This window comes from Festucalex cinctus, chromosome 6 (assembly GCF_051991245.1).
Source record: "Festucalex cinctus isolate MCC-2025b chromosome 6, RoL_Fcin_1.0, whole genome shotgun sequence".
NCBI classification, from domain to species: domain Eukaryota; kingdom Metazoa; phylum Chordata; class Actinopteri; order Syngnathiformes; family Syngnathidae; genus Festucalex; species Festucalex cinctus.
Genome location: NC_135416.1, coordinates 15406380 through 15430108, shown reverse-complemented (window position 1 = coordinate 15430108; position 23729 = coordinate 15406380). Strand labels below are relative to the sequence as shown.

Sequence of the window (23729 nt, the reverse complement as noted above, 5' to 3'; positions counted from 1 at the left end):
GTAAATCTGCAGATACAAAGACCTTATTCCTCCTCACATTTTGCAATTTCACCTTCTGAAATATTGCTTAATATATAATTTTGTTTGTGGAAGTTTTTTCAGTTTGAACGTATTTCTTGATTTCATTATCTACTTGTAACAAATTTACTATATTTTAAACAATCTTGAGGGTGACGTTCAAGCATCTTCATGTAGTCAATGTCGGTGCTGTGTTGCTTTAAATCTTGCTGCCGTCAGGAATTGTAGGTATTATGCTAGTATTTTCAAAAACTGCAATTGCCTGGCAACCAGTTGAGGATGTACCCCGCCTACTGCCCGAAGCATCGTAGGCTCCTGCGACCCTTGTAAGCGGTCAAGAAAATTGATGGATATTTTCAAAAAGGTGGGTCAGGGAAGTAACCTTTGCTAAATGGTGACTAAGCATTTTTAGAATTCAAATGTTCCATTGATCCCAATTTAAATTTGGCTTTTCTTCATAGCCACTTGTTTAGAGTAAAGAGAGGTGCGGTTAAGGTTGATAGAGCCATCCTTGAAATATTCTAATTTCAGCTCTTGAAGAAACATGGGAACAGTTTTAAATGTGACATCTTTCAATGGTGGCAAAAATTCACTTGTGGCAGCCCACCAGATAAACGTTTGAGGGCTGTAATGTCTCATTCTCATTCTCAATGAATTACAACCAATCACAAAATAAGCAAAAATACCCACCAATCAAATGTAGCCGATATGATGGGTGGAAGTGCATAATGTCCCAGACTAGTTGATTGCGACTGAGCTCTGCTGAGAATAAAAGTCTAAGTAATAGATGCTAGATAGATATATGTCAAGATGGCAGCAGTGCACAATTTTGCCTAAATGAAACATAAGTCTGATAGTTCCTTGATAAAAAATAAATAAATAAATGCTGTTTTCCAGCCAATAATGGATAGGTAAAAAAAAAAAAAAAATCTCAGAAGCAGATTATGTGCCTGTCATGTTCACATCCAATCCTTGACCACCCACTATGAACCCATTTGAATTGTGACTGACAGATTTAAACCTGCTTAAGTTCATTTCCTGCGTCCAGTAAGGATGTACACATTGCAAATATGTCCATTAACTTTATGCAGCTTGAGGTCTGTTTGCTTTAAAATAAACTACTGACACAATGGAAATTTCCTCAAACATTTGCCTGAATTGAGTGAAATGTTTTATTACAAAATATAATACCAAAAGTGATTAAGGAGGAAGAGAAAGTGCAACAGTGTCCATTTACATCTTTTCATAGGTGAGTTCATGCCCGCAGGTCTTGCAGGTTTTCTTGTAGAGGTCCTCTTCCAGGTCAACCACCACCTCTGGTCCATATTCATGTTGGTGAGCGCTAGTATCTTTGGCCCACATGCTACTCCTCACTGCCCGACGCAGCTCTGACAAACACATTCACAAAAAGATTTTCACACTGCACGCTAAGGTGCTCCATGCAAATTCCATGTTTGAGCACTTCACCAACCTTTGACTTTCTTGTTGAAGCGTTTTTGTTTCTGCACTTCTCTGTTTTCTTCCCTCGCCTCCTTGGCTTCCTCCAGCGCCGCCTCCGAACCCCACACCTCCATACATCGCTTCTCTACATGCAGTTTAAGGTAAAGCTTCATGTCGCCCCAGTGGGGGTTGTGAGGGTTTTTCCTCAATATGAACTTGAGAGGAGGCTCTCTCTTGTCCAGGTCACAGTCCTTCAGGAGGTAGTTCTGCTTGGCCTCAGTCCTGGAGATCAACTTGTGTTTCTCGTTGCTGTCTCTGAAGGGGAAATAGTCAACTTTAACTTGAAAAACTATAGTAACGAATTTTACAGCCCAAAGATGTTATGTGTATTCATGTACCTGCACTTGTCACACACAGACAGGTCAAAGCTGTTGCTGAGGTAGGAATCCATGAAGGGTTTCTGACAGTCATCGCAGAACAGGTAGTCTGGCTCAATGACCGGAGCTGCGACCCAATACAGGGCATCAGAATATGAAACGAACGCACAAAGACACCTCGCGTACCTACCTGGCTGGTGCACCACCTTACTGGCTTTCTGCTTCTCCTCCAAACCCTCCTCTTCCTCGATGAAAAAGCCCGCACCGGAGTCGATGGTTTTGCATACTTTAGCCGGAGTGCCTCCGTGCTCTGCGGCCGAAGGGCGGCTCGCTATCCGGGCTTGTCGGAGCATCAACGCCCGCTGTCGATTCCTCTCGATTTTTGCCCGCATCGCAGCAGAAAGTTCGGGTTTGGGACTTGGTTCAACGACGGGATCATCAGGAACAGCCAACTTCAGTGACCCGGAGGGGTCCATGTTGCTCGATGGAACCAAAATTACTCAGAACGTAAACAATACTTCTATTTTGAAAAACAAGCCTCCTCCAAATGTTACGCACAGCCTGTGGCAACCACAGACATTATACAACATCGCTCTCTAGAAAAGCGGATTAAAAACGTGCTTACGGGCAGCCATATTGGTAGGGGCGATGGTTCCATTAAACAGAACGAACGTATATTTAAATATAGTATAATTTGCTTCTTTTTCCCCCCCAATCAATTTTCATGAGGGTTACTTTTCTGTTAACGACAGAGCGTATGCTGTTAATGCTGAACATTTGAAAAGAAAACAATAAAATGCCAAAAACGAAATTTATACATCTTAAAGCTTATTCCCAGGGCCCTAATCGTGAATGTATGGATTTGTACACAAATGTATCCAACAGACCTACACTGGCATCCTTGTTCTTTCGTTCTTTTGTTGCTGTCCAAACACGTGTTATGACGCCTTTGCCCCTACTAGTTCATGGTTCATGTAGGCATGCATGGTAGAAAGCCATGTCGCATGGGTTACGTAAAAGTCACAGCTTCACTTCCGGAAACGTCTTCACCCCACCCCCCCACCCCCATTAGTACCGCCATCGTGTGGTATGTGACAGGTACAGTTACAGACATTTTATCACTTTGTAGATTTAATAATTAGTAATAAATCAGTCCTCGGGTCATTTAAAATAACACAACACAACCCACAATTCATCTATTTTTTTTTTAATACAGTCCATCCTCATTAGGGTAAACGGGATGGGGCTGATTCTAAGTGTCTGTCTGTCTGTCTATCTATCTATCTATCTATCCATCCATCCATCCATCCATCCAAAATATATTAAAGAATGTATTTCAGATTACTTAAATTTTATAGTATTAGCACAAGATCAGTTATTGTTGTTTTTAGTTCAGTATTATTTATTTAATGACATTTTAGACAGAGAGTTGAGGAATACAGTATTTTTTTTTTTTAACATTGTTATACATAATTCAAGTAACAAATGAGAACAATTCCATGCTTGCATAACAATATGATGAAAAAAAAATGTTGGTCATTGTTTCCAGTGATTGACTCTCGTAAATGTTTATGCAACGGACGCATGTCCATGTGCAACTCACAGTAATCATCAAAGCAACAATTTAAAAATGTTACTGCATGAGCGTCCTATAGCTGACTTCTTAGAATAGATGTTGAATTGACTATGATTACATACAGGAGTTTATATACAGTCTTGACAAAACTGTCATGTAATATATATATATATATATATATATATATATATATATTTGTTTTCTTTTTACAATTATATACACAAATGCAAAGCACAACAGATATTCTTACAAATATTAGGTGAGTTCAATTTATGTATTTATGGAGAAAAAATAGAGATCAAGTATGTTTTTGTGTTGCTGATTTTTTTTTTTTTTTCACCTGGATAACAAGATATATCTAAATAGGAAAAGACTTCTACATTGATAACCAGGGAGAAAAGTGAAACACACAAGCAAATATATAGATGAATATGAAAGAATTGTTTGGGTTTTTTAAAATCTAGAGGGGACAAAAAAAGCAGATTCCAGCACCTCACCACCTTACACTTTGACTATACAGTACATGTATTGTGTGCTGATTAAAATTGCACTGAAAAAGTTGTCATTTATGTAAGCACAAAACAGTTTGGATGACAAGACAAAAATGCAGCGGATGGTGTTATTCAGGGGGACGGATTGTGCCTTTATCGGGTATTTCACTAACTTCCTGACATTTTCATCTCACCATGTCTGTACTAGTTTGAAAACATAGGTTCAGTCAATTCAAGTAAAAATTGGAACCAGAATTTATTTACCTTTATGTATGAGCAAAGAAAATGACTTTTGTATCCTCTTCAGTACAATAATAAAATTATATGAAGCAGAAATGTGTAATCTTTGAGGTCAAGTGTGACTAGAAAGGATATGTTCCGTAAATTATAATGTAACAACCAAAATGTTGTCCATGTGTGTATAACTCACTGCACATTTTTCTTCCCATTTTTACTGTAGGTGTAAAGTGTCTCAATACTTTTGTCCGTACCGACTGAGAAGTTCAAGCTCCATATTGGTTTTCTCTGCATTGAACACACAACCAACAGCATGTGAATCCAAAATTTAGGTGGCCAGCAACCGCAGAGGATTACAGTCAAGACGTGATGCGTTGAAAGGCATACCAAAAACAACGGTATTTATATTATCGTATTGTACGAAAAGAAAACAAACATTCATCAAAACACACTGTACGGATATTGGCAGAGATAATGGGCACCCAAGTTAGTTAAAAATCTGTTTACTGTACTGCAAATTTTTAATGGAACAGTAACTGCAAATGATTGTGATTAACCAAATTGAACGACGATGTACAGTGCATGAAATAAAACATTTGAAATCTAATTATCCAGCCTTCACAAATATGAAGTCTCTCTTTTTTTCCCGCATGATAATGAGAATCCCTGCAAAACTTTACAACACAAAATAATGTCCATTTATAATCATCACCATAAATCATGTAACGTCATTTCTTCCATGGGTAGTTTCCCCACACACGTCACAATCTCTGATGATGAACCTTGCTTGACTTCTTCAGTCAGTGTTCCTGAAACTGGTCCATCAGTCTCTTCAAGTAGGTATCAACCCACAAAACGGAGCCTCACGGCTGAAATCAAGTTTTTAAGTCCCGTCCAACAGGCTCCTCTCTCAGTCGGTTACCGGGCAGATTAGAATTTTGTCCTCCAGCATGACGCTGACGACGAGGAAAACAAAGTAGAGCAGGAACATGAGGAAGCCGAGGAACTTGCTCATCCTCCACTTACAGGCGGCGATGGAGATGATGACGAAGAGGAGCATGAGGAAGAGGAGGACGATGGCGCAGAAAAGGCCGTTGCTGCTCACCTCCACCGGCTTGAAGTCGTTGATGATGTTGTAGATGAGCCACGGGAATGGCAGACTAGAGGGAAAGTTGGAGAACAATCATGAGCTGGTCATATCTTGCCTTGTGTATAGCTTCCACTTACCCCACAGTGATGTCAAAGATGTTGGAGCCCACTGAACTGGACACGGCCATGTCACCGAGGCCTTTTCGGGCCACGATCACACTGGTGATGAGGTCAGGGATGGAAGTGCCCGCTGCTAGAATAGTCAGACCCATGATCTCCTCGGTGATCCAGAATGTCTCTCCAACCTACAGGACAAAGAAACATTTGATTGATGCTTCATTGATTCACTGCACTACACTGGAACTCAGCATCAACAAAAGCTTGATTCAGCGGATGCTTCGAAGAGTGATAAAGCTGACTTCAGGTTGTTGAGCATTATAATCTCCCTGAAGCCTTTTAACCACCTGGAGTTGGTAGCTAAAGCTTTGTCATGCTCCAAAGTTGCTGAATCAAGCTTTTGTTGATGCAGAGTAAGCAGTGCAGCCGTTCTGGTTAGGCTTTGGCCTGCTCTAGGAGTTTTATGCATTTTTGTTATTGGTGGTAATAGAAACAGTTTTATGCCCCGTGATCGGCTGCCCACCAGTGGAGGGCATACCCCGGCCTCGCCCAAAGTCAACTAGGATATGCTCCAGCTCACCCGCGACCGACCCTAATGAAGATAAGTGGTATAGACCTTGCACGCATGATCTCCCACTTCACGTCTGCCTTTTGCATTTGCACCACTAAAATAGAGCGTTGCAGGTTGATCTGGCTGTATCTCAAGGCAGATTAGCCAGGGATTAGCGGCAGAGGTCATATATTTAACACCCTGACTGCTGCATTCGGCGTCCAGATCCAAAATAGACAGGAGAGAATAGAAAGAAAAAAAAATGTATGTGTGTCTGTTACCTGATGCGCCCACCACACCATCAGGTAGGAGAAGAAAGCAATCCAAGAGATGGCGCCAATGAAGGTGATGGGGAAGAACTTTTCTGAGGTCTGAAACAACCACAGAGGATATTATTCAATGTCCAGATTTACTTTATGTCCTGTATACAGTATAATAAGGTAGTGCATGATATTATGTTCTCCCATAAAATGTAGCATGTCAAATTTGAAAGTTATAAATCATATTGCAGTGGTTCTCAAACCTTTTGCACAACCTAAAAAAAAAAACAAAAAAAACCTTTGCTTTCAAAGTACCACTATAACAACCAACATGACCATAGCGACAATAGTCGGCCTAAGTGATGATCAAAAAGGGGGCTGAGGTTTTATTCCTGAAAATTTTTCATTCTACAATATATCATATATCATTTGTTACTGTAAACGTGGACACTGGCCGGACCTGAGAGACGGAGTAACTTAGCGCTAGCTAGGATGTGGCTACATGCTAGTAGCCTCCAACACAACGTTGATGAATTTAAAATAGGACCAAAACAACATCCTGGGTTCTGTTGTTAGCCAACATGGGATCCTGGAGGTTAAAGTAAATGTGACTTCATTTATATCGTGCTTTTCCACCTTATAAGGCCATCAAAGCGCTTTACATGTTGACTACTCATCACCTACTGATGACACAGCATCAGAAGCAACTGTTCAAGGACACTTTAATGTGGTCACAGCAGCCTGGAATCGAACCCACAATGTCAGGGTTACAAGACTCTTAGGTTTACACACCAAAACATAGAAGAATGACAAACAAGGATGAGAAGACAACACTTATTCGTTTTTACTCGCAGCAAGGAGAGCAGAGTTGCTCGGTACAAGCTGTCAAAGATGCTCTGGCAATTCTCTTGCGTCCTCTCTTTTTATTGGGGATTATTTCCTGTCCGGTTACAAAAAATAGCATTGCACTAGTAAGGGGTGGGAAAAGCGCAATAGTGCAACTCTGCATTATCTATAAATAACATCTGTCTGCTTGGATGTAAGTGTGTTGTAAATAAGCAAGTGATTATCCATTAGCAATGAAAGTTCTCGTTTTCGCTTTTGCCTCAGATGGTGTGACTCATTTTAAAAACAGCCACACTGTCAGTTCATCTGAAGAAAGCAGTTAACTTAAAGTTCATATGTGTTTAAAGCATTTTAGCAAATACATATAATAATATATACACTTTAAACTTAACAAAGACCAACACTCTAATACTGAGCCACACCAGCCCCAAGTAAGTTCTTTTAAACTGAAAAGATTATTTAGATTACAGAAAAAAATACTCAATGTTTTTATTTATACTACATTATTGTGAGTGCTTATTTTTGAATTTTGCTGCTTTTTAAAAAAAAAATCCATCTATCCATTTACACAGTTTGTGTGTTTGTGTGTGTGTATAGTCACCTCTCTCCTGACATCAGGCAGCGTGAGCCAGAGAGGAAAGACAATAGGGAGGATGATGAGGTAGGTGAGACGTTTCCGGGTGGTGTCAGGCCACGCCAGGCTGAGAGGCTGATCTTCATCTTCCTCTTCCTCTTCGCCACCCTGACAAAAATCCCGTTTATGATATTGTGTTTTCTTTCCACATTTCTCAGCTGCTTTTACTTAACGATTCAACATACCTCATCTCCTACGACACCATTCATGGGAGGCGTGACCTCCACTGCGACCTTGGTACTTTTGGAAATGGTTTTAATGGCTTGAGGAAAGAACACACAGAGAGACAATTGGGAATAAAACACGTGAATTCAAATGGATCAGGTCAAAGTGCTGATTGCCACTGCAATAAGTCACACTGTATCCATGTTGCACCAAATGTAACCATCCATACTAAATATAATTTATTTATTCTTTAGCATACTGTATATCTCAGCCCACTTGCGATGGATGAATGGAAATTAAAGATAACTCACCAACACCGTTGGTACTGACAGCCTGATCTTCTTTACACTTCTGTTTTGCCATTTTGTGAAGGATTGATGCCTTCTCTTTGAATCGCCCTGAAACATGAATGTTTGATTTCGCAATTAGTTGATTACTTTTGGCATTAGGGAAATATCTTACTATTATTTGTTTTTGTGTGTGTAAAAATTCATTTTGCTACTGTATTGTCAACTAATCAATTAATCCTATGAAGCCTGAACTATGAAATATATGAGAGAAAATTCGGATTCATTGTAAATAGAGTATTTATTGGTCCTTTTGGGAAAAAAAAAAAAAATCACTTCCACATATGACTTTTGATTTGTGTCATATTTGATACATCCGGTCACAAAACTTTAAATTCGTACATTTATAACTAATAAACACACATATCAAACATATTAGTATTTCCTAAAGTCAGAAAGAACATTTCCCACTATTAATAAGTACTGGGTGATACTGCCATCTTATGGATTAATCCGTGCAATGCATGTGTCAGATCACATACGTCAGGGTTTTAATGGGGAAAAAAATACATATGATACATATTATATTAAAATGTTATGATACATTTGGTGCTATAGGGTTACGAGGTGAGGTATTTGACAATGTTTAATTAGTGGGAGTGTATGTACCTAATCTTGCTGACAGTGTCTCTCTATACTTATATAACGAACTGTAGTTTGTGTTGATGAAACATCCGAGTGCAAGTGTCAGTAAGTGTAGTTTGCCTCAACACACCTTCATTACTCAGGGGGTCCAGTGTATGTATCATGAGCTGGAAAATGCTGTTTCTCATCAATGAGTTGTGCAGTGAAGCACAGCTGCCTTCCCTCTGTAACCTTGGTTTGGCCTGCAGAGATGTAAACGTGTCACCATTCACAACTCTTACAAACTTTGCATACATCAAAGTAGACTCACCATCAGTTTGTTCTCATCATCTGCAGGAGGGGCGTTGACCTGTTGGAGAAACAGAGGGAAAACGGTTAATTCACCCCCAAATATTTTCACAATTCCTGCAATAGCATACAGATTTTGGGTGCCATGTGGGAAAACCGCCACTTCAATTTCACCCACTGACGACACCTCAACCAACAAGGTGCTTTTCAAGTGAAATGGTGAAAATGCAAACAACTCATCACACTCAGCAGGGTCAAAATTATCCTTGAATGCAATTTACAATTCGACACTTGCAACGTTTCAAATCTTGTCATTGAACTGTGACAAAGCAACTTAGTCGCACAAATGAAATGCAATGAATAAAAGTGACCAAATAGGCAGGAGAGAATGAGCAGTGAAATAATAATATGGTATACAGTATTAATATGTAACCGTATGCATTCTAAGAATATACTGTATAATGTTACCTCCATTAAGACAAAAAGTAACGTGACTTTGTGATAACGTTTGGGGGGGAAAACATCTTGGATTTATGAGAAAAAAATGTTTTAGCTAAATGATAATTCAATTTAGAAACCTAAATAAATTGTTTCTATGCCAAATTTCCACCTAACCTCTGCCATTTGCCATTAAATAAAATGTATAAATGCATGATTAAATAAACTGTCAAATGCATTTTTATAATCAAACAAAGCGCCTTGTACGTTAAATTGATTACATACTTAATAAATACAATTAAAAAGATTACATAATTTAAACTACAGTACACTGAACACTGGAAAAACAGCCTTTGTTATAGCGCTGTGCAAATAATCAAAATTAAATTACAATTTCAGTTATTAGACTCCACAATTACAAAATTGTCATAACCTTAAGCAAAAATAAAAAATTATTAATACTAATTTTGAGTTGTTTAAAATTCATATATTTGCACTTTTTTTTTTATTTTATTTTATTTTTTTTATTTTAAAATGACTAATTTAATAAATCTTGTTTGGTCTACAAGGAACTTGCATAATTATAGTGTTTCAAAGAAATGTATTTGTTTTAATATTTTTTTTTACATGTTTAAAAATGTTCTTGTTCTGTACCAAAAAACAATTGGTTGTCCTAATCGTGATTTAATAAATTATTACCAAATTAATCGTGATTAATATTTTCTTCATTATCGAGCAGGCCTAATTTATCTGTCATAGAAATCAATTTATTATTATTAATAATATATTTTAAATGCACAATCGTACTGCAGCACAACTATTGTGTGTGTATGTATGTTCATGTTATTGTTTCACAAAGACTTCAGCAAGTCTGTTTCTGCTTCCACAATGGAGACCGCACACCTTGCTGAATTTAATCACTTTAGTCAAAACAAAAGAAAAAACAAAAAACATGAGATTTTTCCATTGTAAAAATGTCCACTTTGGCTCAATAAATGATGGGAAACACTTCAATAGAGAAACGGAGCACAAAACTGAAAAGTATAATTTTCACAAGTACAATGCGTCCAAGTGCAGCTATGATTTATATAGATCATGTCAGTGTTGGACATTTTGTGGAAGTGATTGAGAGACCGTTGAGATGTGTGTTTGCTGTCGTCACTGAAGGTAAGAAGATGTTAAGGGGATCAGAGAGGATTGGTGTCTTCCGTGCTATCAGCAAGCAAACTAGCAGCTTCTCACTCTACTTTCAACATGGAAACTGAATGAAGGGTTTGGTTCCGTCTCCTAACTTCGTCATAACTTCATGATGCTTGTCAGGCTGGGTTGAGGAGAGGTCTTCTTGTTCTCCACCCTTCGTCTTCCACCCTCTAACACCAGAGAGCATCTGACTATTATTAGCGGCTATAATGAGATTAGAGAGCATTAACCTTTGGGATTATTTAGCAGCAACCATTACACGAGGACAGGTGGACATAAAAGCTCTTCGTGGGGGCGATGTTACGTAGCCGATCGGACACCCGATTCCCAGAAGGCAGCAAAAGCCACAAAGAGCATTCTATCACTTAAATGTGCTTGGAACTTTAGGATATATAAGACTATGCTTACTTTTGATTTACTCAGTGTTGTCCCAGTCTTGGACAGGATTCTTGATCAAGACCGGTTGAGACCAGGCCAAGTACTACTGTGTGAAACGCAGAGTGCAGGTGCTGCGCTACTTTCCTGGTGTCACCTGGACTGTCAAGACCCCCTGTTTCATTGTACTATCTCAGAAAAAAAGCATAGCAGGAATTGTTTTTGTTGCAAATGCAATGAAAGAAGAGATAGTGGCCATTTTGTTCAGTTTTTTTGTGATTTTTCTTTAATAAATTATATACAGTCTTGGTGTTGTCTTAGATTTGACTTCCAAAAGTTTTGGTCCTGTCTCGGTCTCGACCTTCAAAAGTCTTAGTCTTGTCTCGGCCTTGACCTCCAAATATCTTGGTCTTGTCTCGGTCTCAACCTCCAAAATTCTTGGTCGTCTCAGCCTTGACTTTTAAAAATCTTAATCTTGTTGCCGTCTCAACCTCCAAAAGTCTTGGTCTTGTCTTGGTTTTGACCGCCAAAAGTCTTGGTCTTGTCTCTGGTCTTGACCAACACGATTTTTGGTCTTATCTCGGCCTCAACCTTCAAAAGTCCTGGTTTTGTCCGCCAAAAGTCTTGGTCTTGTCTCGGTCTCGACCTCCAGAAGTCTTGGTCTTGTCTCGGTCTCAACCGCCAAAAAATTTGGTCTTGTCACTCGGTCTCAACCTCCAAAATTATTGGTCTTGTCTCTGTCTCCACCTCCAAAATCTTGGCCTTGTCTTGGCCTCGACCTCCAAAAGTCTTGGTCTTGACCTCTCAAAGTTTTGGTCTTGTCTTGGTTTCGACCGCCAAAAGTCTTTGTCTTGTCTCGGTCTTGACCTCCAGAAGTCTTGGTCTTGTCTCGGTCTCAACCGACAAAAAATTTGGTCTTGTCACTCGGTCTCAACCTCCAAAATTATTGGTCTTGTCTCCGTCTCCACCTCCAAAATCTTGGCCTTGTCTTGGCCTCGACCTCCAAAAGTCTTGGTCTTGACCTCTCAAAGTTTTGGTCTTGTCTTGGTTTCGACCGCCAAAAGTCTTTGTCTTGTCTCGGTCTTGACCTCCAGAAGTCTTGGTCTTGTCTCGGTCTCAACCGACAAAAAATTTGGTCTTGTCACTCGGTCTCAACCTCCAAAATTATTGGTCTTGTCTCCGTCTCCACCTCCAAAATCTTGGCCTTGTCTTGGCCTCGACCTCCAAAAGTCTTGGTCTTGACCTCTCAAAGTTTTGGTCTTGTCTTGGTTTTGACCGCCAAAAGTCTTGGTTTTGTCCACCAAGATTTTTGGTCTTATCTCAGCCACAACCTTCAAAAGTCTTGGTTTTCTCCGTCTCTACCTCCAAAAGTCTTGGTCTTCTCTTGGTTTCAACCTCCAAATTCTTGGTCTTGTCTCGACCTCGACCTCAAAAAGTCTTGGTCTTGTGGTTTTGGCCTCCAAAAGTATTGGTCTTATCTTAGTCTCGATACTCACTAGTCTTGATAATGTCTTGGTCTCAGTCAGTGTGGTCTTGACTACAACACTAAGTCTTTGTTTGCCCTTGTACTACGTCACACAGCACAATGGCACTCCATAATTTGGACTTTCAATGTGAAGTGATTGGAAAAGTGGATGTCAAGTGATTGCCTCTGTTGAGTGTGTTAATACAAGGCCAATCCACACACAGTACAAATCACGTGCAGAACCGACGCATCCACTTGCCCTACAGAATGAAGAGGCATCTTCACAATGTCATATAGAAGAGAAGATGCATTAAAGGAGTGAGTGGTGATGAGAGAGAGATACTTAAAATGGTCTCTTATGACAATTTCTTGTCCTTTATAATGCAAAGCAGATTCAGATTAAAATGGAAGATATCAACACCTTTTAGAATACTTTAAACCTAAATGTCAGCTGATTAATTGAGCCCAAGTCATTGAGCTGTTACATCAGCCCCATTCTGTGAGCGGAATGGTTTTGAGTCTGGACCTGGTTTCTAAAAGTAGACACTAAAGATGAAGCCTGATCTTTAAGTCAGCACGTAGAGGCCGTGGCCTGTGGCTGCGTCTGGTACACACTTCTGAGTGACAGAAGCGCAAGACAAACATTTTTATACCCTTGCACTGAGGAATTCACGTGAGTTGGACCTTCTGTTAATTCCTGAGTGGCGTATCAACACCTTGTGTGCTCCTGGTTCATCACGTCTGGCCTCTGCCATCTGTGCGAAACAGATTCTCCCAGCCGAAAAAACAAAAGGAAAAAAAACTACCTTTGTAAAATTTATGTTCATGACTTTTAGCTGTATTTGATGGCTCTTTAATAAGACTTCAATTTTTAAAAGAAATCAATTTAATACTAGAAAGCAATTAATGTTAGGTGTGTCATCGTTTGGCGACAGTCTCATTTGGCAACCTGCATGTGGATGGATAAGCAGAGCTAATACACACGTGTTCGTGAAGGACGATGAGCAATAAACATAAGGACGGATGGATGGAGGGACAACTCGAAAGATTTATGAATGGATAGATGGATGCTTGTTCAATGCAGAGATCAATAGATTAAATTACGGCTGACAAAATGGATGGATGATTGGAGGGGATGATGACGATGGATTCATGTAGAATTGGTCGTATGCATGTAAAGATGGATGCAGAAACAAACAAATTGATGGGAACATGAAAAGTTTGGGTTTATGGAGAACCAAAATTGTACGGATGCAAAGATTCAGAGAGGCATAAATAGAAATAGGAACTTGATAGATGAGGAGAAGGACAGATAAAGGGATAGTCAGGCGGATATCTGGACAGTTGGTTTGATCAAAGAAGGGATCTTGATGGATAGATGGACAGATAGTGGGATGAACCAATAGATGGGTTGATTAATGACAAGCCGATAGGTGGTTGGACGAATGGGTGAACGGCTGAGTGGGTGAAGAGGATGACAGATGGATTAAAAGACACAAGAGTTGAATGGCTTGGAAGGATGGATGGATGAGCAATGAAACAGATTGGCAGTTGGATCGACCCATGGATAGATGGATGGATAAAAATACAATCAACAAACAGATGGACAGATCTACGGTAGTAGGTTGAATCAATGGATGGCTTGATTCCAGCCATTTTCAGTGAAGCAACCCCCTTCATCCCGGCTGTTTTATTGGATTTTGACTGATTTTGCAAGGCCCACAGAATATTGTTTTCTATTGCTATAAAAACATGGAGGAACCAACCAAAAGAAAGACTAGAGTCTCTTCTTTCATCAGAAAAAAAGTATATTTGTATCTGTTTCTGTTTCACAGAAATTAGCATTAGAATATAGCAAAGTTTCATCAATATTCACATTCCTGGTGAAAACACTGACAAAAAGAGCTTGTTGCATCCGGCTGGTCGCTTATACTCTGCTGCCACCCGCTGGCCATTTTTGTCACCATTTCTTTAAACCACTTCTTCCTAAGCTGCATCAAAGCCTTCTGTATGCTCTTGCATTTAAAAACAAAAACAAAACAAAACGTGTAAATACGTTTTTGGGCATGAAGGACAAAGTATTAAATACATTTTTACATGTTTTGGGGTTTTACTGAGTTAATGACAAATAGGTGATTGGATGGGTTGATGGCTGTATGGATTGTCAAATACACAGAAGACGGATGGACAGTTCGAATTGAGAGAAGGAATGGACTTACCTTAGGTGCAGTCTCCATTATGTCCACTTGGTTGCTACCCAGTTGACTTTTGATGAGAAGTTCTACTTTGGCGTTGAACTTCATGAATGTCACATAGGTGCCGTAGCACATGAGCAGGCTGATACTTTCCGTCACCGTGATTTGATTATCCAGAAAGAAGTAGATGAGCATGAGCAGGCCGACAATGTAGAAGGAGACGTCTCTGAACAGAGGCCACCAGGTGAGGTTCAGCACCTCCTTGGAGAAGATGGCGCACATGCCGATCACAAACAAGATGTTAAAGACGGCGGAGCCAACGATGGTGCCGATGCCCACGTTACTGTGCGAGACGAAGACCCCTATGACGGAGGTGAACAACTCAGGAGCCGAGCCGCCCGCCGCCATGAAAGTGGCCCCTGCGACATCGTCAGAGATCTCCAGCTTTTCCGTAATGACAGTCAGTGCCGGGACAAAGAACTCATCGCACACAATGGCTAAGGCTATAAACATGTACAACATGCCGAACATATGAAACGCCACAAAGCCTCGGCGTCTGTCCTCCACGGTAAAATAGTCTGTTGGGTAGTCCCCGTGATTCATCTCGATTTCGGATGTTTGGTGGGTGGCGGGTTCGGACGCATTCTGGTGCTCCAGGAGAGTTCTTTGGGGCACCTCTGCATCTCCTGAACCCTCGGATTCAGGTTCGCTGGTGGTAGCAAGAGACAAGGCACTCCATGAACACACTGTGCAGACCACCGCCAGGCTGAAGATAAAACCAAGAATTCGCCCAGGTCGCAATTTTCTCTTCACGCCCTGATAGTCGTGCCTCATGCAGCTGCGAGGAGGTCCGAGAAGGGGCACAAAGCCGGACGAATCCATGGTGTCTTGACTTCTTCTTGGCAGGAAGGACTCCATCATCTTTGCTTCTCAGGCAGAGTGGAAGTATCTACTATCGCCCCACACAGGCCACACTGGTTCACCGATTGGTTTCCATTTTGCTTCTCGGATTCCAGGGTCTAGCCCATTTAAAGGCTTCCTCATATTACTCCCTAGACACACACAAATAAAACATTTTAACATTCCAGAAGTAAGAACTATCCCAATATTACAGTCAAGTACGAAAGGCAACCATCACTAATAAGTTACCACAATTCTGCCTTTGCAAAGATTCCAAATAATGCTCAGTTTTGAATGACAATGTCAAAGTAGAATTAATCTAGCGACATACTTATTATTAATGTGTGTACTGCATCATACTGAGTGTTGTAGCTAATATTTTGACTATCATGGAGGTAATGTTAGAAACGTTTACACATAAAGCAACATAGTTGGCCACCAATGCAACGACTGTACTTTTTTTTCCCACTATAATAAGGATATGGTTAATTAATTCACAATACGTCTCTGACGGTGTCAAACCTGAACATTATTTAAATGGTCTCATTAGATTTAAGTACTATTGTGGCACTTGGTTGCTGTATTTCACTTATAGTATACTGTATAATAGTAAAGAAAAAATGCATACATTGTTAAATAATATACCAATAGCAGACAGTAAACTGTGAATAGTGAATACTATTGCACTTATACTGTACATATTTGATTCATTTTAGTGGTAAAACTACAGTACATTAAACTTAGTTATTTTACCAATTAATTAACTTTATAAACTTAAAGTGTTTTTTTTTTTTTTTACTGAAATGTATTTGCAAATTAAGCATGAGAAATGATAAAGTTTGCATGAAAAACTAAATAAATGATAAAATGCACGCAAATCATCAGTTATATTTTCAACGCCAATTTTAGGCACTGAGTGTTTATTTTTATATTGTCTATATTCTGTGACTGCAGCTGCCTTCTTAACATTGTGCTGAGAACCTGTGAGCATCTTCTGACATTAGTGAAAGCTTATTAGGAGGCTCGCTAATCCCTGATAAGATATACTTAGATAAGCCACAGAGCCAGCACACTGCTGCTTGCTGCACCAAGTTAAAAAGTAGACATCAGCATAAATCAAACATCAATTTTAGGGTTAAAAGAAAAATAAGATAGAAGGGCAACATACATGATGTATAACTTTCAAACTTCCTGACTGATGCACAAGTATTCATTAAAAAAAATACTAATAATAAATAAATAAATTGGAAATTTTAATCTGGGAATCAAAGCAGCACGACATCAACAACATACTATATCCAAAGATAAAAACCACACAAATATGCACATAAGAAACTGTACTCTCACCTGAGTTGGAGGTCGCTCAGCCAACTGGCCTGAAGATGGAAATAATAGTCCAATCAATTCAATCAATTCAAAAAAATCCAAAGTGATGTTTAAAGTTGCCAATGGTGCATTCTCCGTGCGATATTCCTCCCCGAGACGACGTTCCAAAGCGAACAAGCCAAGCGCTGAACGCCAAGTGCTCCTCCCCTCGCTCCTTCTCTCTTCCTCCCTCCCTGCTTCTCCCACCTCACCCCACCATCCCTTCTCTTCATCCTCACACCCAAGTCGATGGGTGTTGTCAGCCTCAACGAGCTTATACGGCGCGATAAAGCTGTGGCCTATCGTGCCAGCGGGTCACTGGCCTGTGGAAAACTATCCCCAGTACTGTACTTTGATGTAACCGCAAAGTTCAACTGGGATGATGTGCAATGTTGTTTAGAGACGGTCATGGACCTTTTTGAAACGGAGTAATTTGTGGGTACTCCGAGTTATCAATCATATTTTATTTTTCAATAAAGATAGGTTTAGTGAGTGTGCATGGGAAACCGGCGGGGTTCAGTACCTCCAGCAAGGTTAAGAACCATTGATTTAAATAATCTGGCCTTTTGTTTCTCATCTCCTACTGCTCCTATCCAATTAAACAGGAGCATACTTAATGGTGTGGAGCTCTCACTTTCACTCACCAGCAAATGTTGCTGTGGATGACTTCAAGAAATTTTTAGCTCCATCATGAGCCTGCCCAGATTTTTATGTTTGAGAATATGTTACAAGCTTGAGGTGACTTTTTTGATTTACGTTGTTTGAAGTCTGTAGTTGCTAAATTAAGGCCTGAGCACTGTCCTGTCAGGGCTAAACCTTTTATATAACCAAGTAAACTAAGCTACCCTTCCTTCAAGGTAGCCTGAGATACAATAGATCGCCTGCGTGACCTGAAATAAAAATAAAGTCTCTGACTCTCTTCCCATGCAAGAGAAACTACACTTGACCTTGCGTACCACAAAAAAGCATGGAAGCTTTTTAGTTCTCCCGTTCAAAGGGACTGAAGTGTTAGTGTGTCATATGCAGTGTTAATTTTGACAAAATCTTTTATTTAGTTTTAGTTATAGTGTTTTTACTAAAATTTTACTAAAAGTTTTAGTCATAATTTAGTCATCTTATTGTATTATAGTTTTAATCCAATTTTAGTCGACTAAATTGATAGTTTAGTCGATATTTTCCTTTTGCACACATTTCAACCTTTACACAGAAAATCGCAACACCTATTTGTAATTATACTTTAACACGCAGCAAACATTTAAAAACCGCAGTGTCTTTATTAATTGTTCAATTGTTCCAATGAAACATGTTGAACTGACAATATAAGTTGTCACCAAAATAAAATTAAAAAAAATGCAAAATTGCTTGAGATTCATCTTACAGCTGCACAATGAATGAATGTAAACATAAAGTGCAGTGAACACTGAACAGTTTTTGAGTGGTTCTTTTCTCCAACCCGCGTTTCATTCCTTCTGATTGGATTGTGGGTATTTTCATCAGTGTAGTTTTCATTTTCGTTTTAGTCATTGACAAAATTGTTAGCCAATTTTAGTTATCGTTATAGTCTCAATGAATGGGCTCTGTTTTAGTTTTCGTTTCATTTTCATCTGGCAAAGTTTCAGGTATTATTACATTTTGAGGAAATTATTATAGGTGCTACAAGCCATGCGCTTGTTTCTCTTCACTTGAGACAGTCCCGTCTTGAGATAATGACAGACACATGTAGTGTGTTACTTATGTTCGTTCATTCATAATTTTGTTACTAATTGATTTACTCTTGGCAACCAAAGCACATTGGTTTAAAAAAAAAAAAAAAATACTAAATGGGTAAAAGTAAACTCGTGTGTAGAAAACTAACAATGTCATGCAACAATAACACTTCCAGCAATCATCTACCATCGAACCGGATATAATCTTCGATGCTTTTCGTGTACTTCCATGGTATGTGACCTGGGAATTAGCTGCTATATTGTATGCAATGACGCATAAACCAATGTCATAACGTCCTTATTTGTCATTCACAAAAATGTGTGAACATTTTACTTGTTTACATCAGTGGAAGGATACAAAAAAATACACCAACTGACATGCGGATGTAGATTTCTCTTTATTAGGCACAAACATTGCATTATACACAAACACAATGCAAAATGTGACAATTTAGTGCATCTTGCTGAGGATAATTAGCAGCATCCACCACAGTTTATGACAGTGGCTACAGTTGATTCGTTTTTCTTCAGTCTGTCTCAAGCAAAGGCCCCAAACTGGGTTTGTTCAGAAGACAATTACCTCCCCGTCTTCTTCTTCCCGATTACTAAACCTATCTGAAAGTGAATCACCCACCATATTACGCCCACATGATTCAGATCCTCACCAATTAAGTGCTTCTCACCCAATCTCAAATCTCACCTCTCTATCCACAACACTTGGCCTTCTTCCCATAGCTGTCCACCACGTCCGGTGAGACGCTCTCGTCTTCCCCTACATCCGCTGTGACGGCCTTGCCAACCAGCTGGAAGATGTCCTCGGCCGCTACGCCCATGGGATCGGCCACCTTCACCGTTAACATGTCCAGACTGAGGACAGTTCCTTTGGTGATCTTCACTTTGGCCACCACAGACTTCCCCAGCTGGAGAAAAGGAATGCTATTATTTTCCATGTTAAAAATGCAATGTTTACTCAAGTGTCAAATATAGTCCTGAAACAACAAAGTCAAACACAAACATTTAGTTTAATTCATATAATTATTATTTTTTAAATAATGACTAAGGCTTAGACAAATGTGACTTTTTTAACTCAAATGTCACTCAAATGAAACAACCAAACCACTGTAGATCTTTAGCAATATATGACAACAAATGTGATGGTGGCGAACGACACATGACCAAACTCAGAAAACAGGTGAGCCTTGCGATTGGTTGTTATCTAATGCTGCATTCGAGGAAAAGCGGGAAGTCGGACTTTGCCGACTTCATACCAGGGAGTTTGTACGGGAACGGCCCTTTGAACTCTGAAATCCCTCTTACGAAGTCAGAAAAAAAAAAAAAAAAAAAAAAAGACCTCAACTTCACCATGATGCCACTCTACAATGGCCACCCCTATGGAAACAAATATAGTTAATAGTAAAACACAATTTACTCGAGTATAACACTAGATGGCTTTCTTCATTCATAAATATTCAATATAATTTCACGTAACACAACGCACGTGAGAGTATGCCACTATATCCCTGCATGAACTTGTAAAGTGAACTACTAAACTGTATAGAATGCTTACGAAATAAGAAATAAATACATAAAATTTACCTCATTCGTAATTGTTCCTCATCTATTTGATTTATTGCGAGAAGGCAAGTTTGCTGGAGGACAAAATGTGTTTTGAGGATTCAAACAAACAAAAAAAAAAAAAACAATTCAGCATTATCCGCCATTTTGGTTGTTTACTTTCACCTCAAGCGCTTTCAGGTTGGAACTGGGAAAATCCAACTGGGATAATTCTGATTTCCGACCTTCCTCGAATGCACCATATGCCCTGAGCAACTGTGATGTCATTTTCAGGTGCCAGCAAGTGGCAAAATGGCCGCCCCATGAAATAGATAAAAGCAGGTGGATTTTGTTGCTTAAGTCATCATAATATTCTATTTTTTCAACGATAGTAAGTTAATACTAAAACATTCTGTGCCATATCTACCTACATCTCCAGCCTTATCTATATTTATGTAAATACAATACTAAAACCTGGAAATTTGTAGTGTTATTTAATGACAAAATATGACCTAACTATTGGCTGCAATATTTTTCTTGCGTATATACAGTGTGTTATAGGCCCAGTAGTTGCAATAATGTCCTCTATCTTTTGTGTCTTGCAGAGCGGCGATATGTCACCTTGTCACGACACGGCTTCTCACAAGGTAGCATCTCCTTGATACCGCTTCCCAGTGCCCTCTCCACCAGTCGGATGGAACGAACCAGCTCGGCCAGCTCAGAAGCCTCCAGAGATGCTGCGTGGTCGCTTCCCTTCCATGTCTTGTCCAGTGTGATGTGACGCTCTATGACCTTTGCCCCCAGAGCAACAGCCGCCACGGAAATACTGATTCCAGACTCGTGGCCGGAATACCCGATTGGGATATCGGGGAATTCCTTCTGGTATTCCTGTTGATAAGAATTGCATGTATTTTTTTTTATTATTATTATTTTGACAACGGGCTAAACAATTATAAATGATTTTCTGTTGTATTTACTGTGATCACTCTGAGGTTGACATCTTCCGGCTCAAGAGGGTAAGCACTAGTACACTGCAGGATGGCAAAATTTTCGTTGTGCTCCTTCACTGTTTTGTACACCCGTCGCATCGTCTCCATGGACTGCATCCCACTGGACACCACCATGGGACGTCCTGACATATGCAGAAGTGGAAAAATATGATCATAATTCATATGAATGCAGTTATTTAATGGATGCAAGGTTGTGTTTCTAATAGGTGCTGTGCCACGATGAGTCTTCAGGTGCATCATCCACTGAAATCAGTTTCTTAATTCTCAATCTTTAATGAGCAAAAGCACATATTTGACATTGGCAAATATCACAGAACGCTACTAAACAAAAATATCACAAGTACAGAAATAATGATTGTCTCTAAATTGATTCACCAATTAACCCTGTGACTAATTCTGCTGTATGAATGGCAACAGTTTAATTATGTACCTTCTGCCCTCTAGTGGAAGAACATTTAGTTGCTAAACAGGCCCCCTCCAAAAGTATTGGAACAACAAGCTCAATTCCTTTATTTTTGTTGTATACTAAAAACATTTGATTTTAGATCAAAAGGTAAGATAAAAGCTGAGAATCCCAGATTTGATTTTGTGGTATTTACGTCAAGATGTGTTGAACAACTCAGGATCGAGCACCTTTTTGCTTGACGTTACCCACTCTTCAAGTGAGCAAAAGTATTAAAACAGGCATTATTAAAACAAACTTAAAAGAATAACATTTAATTTTTAATGTCAAGCCTGTGACCCACTGACTTCACCAGACTCTAGCATTCTTCATTTGAAAAGCTTTTCCAGGCCTTTACTGTAGCTTCTTTGTTATTTTTTTTTCTGGATGTTTCTCCCTTTCAGTCTTCTCTTCAGGTGGTAAAGTGCATGCTGGTTAAGGTCCAGTGAATGACTTGGCCAGACCTTGCGTGGTGGTCCATGCATACAAGTACATTCTGAAATTGATTTCTGAGGAATATTTTGCTGCCTGGTTTGTATACTGGTCACAGGCAAAAGCAATACAATACATTGTCTGTAAAGGAAATGATCAATTATCACCTTTCTTGGCAGTCTTCTCCAGGTAAGGGAAGTTGTTGGTGTCTCCTGAGCCCACTTTAAAGAAAGGCACATTAAGCTCATGGAGGAATTCTACCGCCATCTAAAAAGGTATATTTATGGTGGAAAATGTTTTATAAACTTGTTCAAAGCATAAAACCTGCAAATACATTAAGTGACCTACCTCATCCATCCCCGAGGCAGTGAAGAAGATCCCCACTTCTTTTGCATACTTCTGCAGCTCCCTGTATTGCTCATGGCTGAACTCCAGGTGGCGTTTGTGTTCACCATATGTATCCCCCCATGAGTGTTTGGCCTTGTATGGACGATCTAATGCACGTTTGTTAAACTTGTACTGCAGTTCACTCTTCTGGAACTTGGCACAATCCGCACCACAGTCCTGTCAAAGTGAAGTCAAATGAGTATAATATATTTGAATCAAGGCGCAACATCTACAAGTAGTGTAGTACCACAAACGAATAAAAACACAATGTTATACGGAGACTGGGTAGGGCAGGAAAAGGAGCGGCCCCTGATAGTGTACATAACGCACAAAACAAATAAAACGTCACAAATTAACTGTCAGCGGACTGAGCGGTTTAGGATTGAATACATTTTTAAATTACTTATTTTATTACGTTGAGGTTCCTCTTGATTTATGTACTTATTCAGCTGTCCATGCCGATGCGGCTTTGATTGCATATCCGTGTAAGTTATTACCTTTGCCATTTTGATCATTTTCTTAGCGAGCTCGATGTCCCCCTGATGGTTTTGCCCAATTTCAGCGATGATAAAGCACGGATGGTTGGCTCCGATCATTCTGCCGGGGCAAAGTTCAAACTTTAAAGGCATGTTGACGACAGAAAAGAAAAACAAACACTATATGTAACGATGAATGAAATTCTTCGGAGAGAAGCGAAGAGTTGTTTTTGCCAGGAACTAAGAAAGACCGACCCGGAGCAGTTAATATGACGCACATCCCGGAAGTTCCGACACTTCCGCGTTCGTAGCGCGTTACTTTTTTTCTTTTCTTTTTTTAACGTCTATTGACAATATGTTTCCAATGCAACGCAATGTCAATGTTGTCTTTACACGGTGTAAACAAACGCCGTATTGTATTTTGCCCAAACCAGGCAGATTGTTATAGTTGTCAAACGACATTTCATCACATTTTGAAATCAAAATAATCCTCAAAAAGCAAATTACAACAATCCAACAATAACCCATTATCCACCAAAACCTAATGACAATTACAAAATTAGTTTGGTATTCATTAATATTTGTGTATGAACTCCAGTATGAACAATACATTTACATTAATTAAAAAAAAAAAAGTTTCAAAGGTGAAATTGAATGAAATTCACATTCACTAACCTTCCTATAATACACAGGCTACTACATAAAAAGGCTTTTATTTTACATTTGGTCTAAATCAGGTAAGAGTACGGTAAATGCTGTTCATT

General features: G+C 39.4%; 3 protein-coding genes across 3 annotated transcripts; all 3 read right to left on the bottom strand.

The window, feature by feature from the left end:
* Window positions 1–1172: 1172 nt before the first annotated feature.
* Window positions 1173–2780, bottom strand: xpa (xeroderma pigmentosum, complementation group A). The gene is made up of 4 exons (XM_077524649.1): window positions 2026–2780; window positions 1857–1962; window positions 1490–1773; window positions 1173–1406 (listed from the first exon to the last, which is right to left on the bottom strand). Exons 1-4 carry the CDS (start codon window positions 2309–2311, stop codon window positions 1252–1254), a joined length of 831 nt encoding a protein of 276 aa, XP_077380775.1. The 5' UTR covers window positions 2312–2780; the 3' UTR covers window positions 1173–1251.
* A 461-nt stretch (window positions 2781–3241) lies between these two features.
* Window positions 3242–17148, bottom strand: slc24a2b (solute carrier family 24 member 2b). Its single transcript, XM_077525031.1, has 10 exons — window positions 16941–17148; window positions 14718–15745; window positions 9043–9081; window positions 8863–8974; window positions 8112–8198; window positions 7821–7897; window positions 7603–7743; window positions 6177–6266; window positions 5367–5533; window positions 3242–5299 (listed from the first exon to the last, which is right to left on the bottom strand). Exons 2-10 carry the CDS (start codon window positions 15612–15614, stop codon window positions 5050–5052), a joined length of 1860 nt encoding a protein of 619 aa, XP_077381157.1. The 5' UTR covers window positions 15615–15745; window positions 16941–17148; the 3' UTR covers window positions 3242–5049.
* A 1895-nt stretch (window positions 17149–19043) lies between these two features.
* Window positions 19044–23249, bottom strand: LOC144021127 (N-acetylneuraminate-9-phosphate synthase-like). Its single transcript, XM_077525171.1, has 6 exons — window positions 22987–23249; window positions 22451–22666; window positions 22270–22369; window positions 21196–21350; window positions 20840–21106; window positions 19044–19584 (listed from the first exon to the last, which is right to left on the bottom strand). The coding sequence occupies exons 1-6, from the start codon at window positions 23116–23118 to the stop codon at window positions 19369–19371; spliced, it is 1086 nt and encodes a 361-aa protein (XP_077381297.1). The 5' UTR covers window positions 23119–23249; the 3' UTR covers window positions 19044–19368.
* Between the last annotated feature and the right edge of the window lie 480 nt (window positions 23250–23729).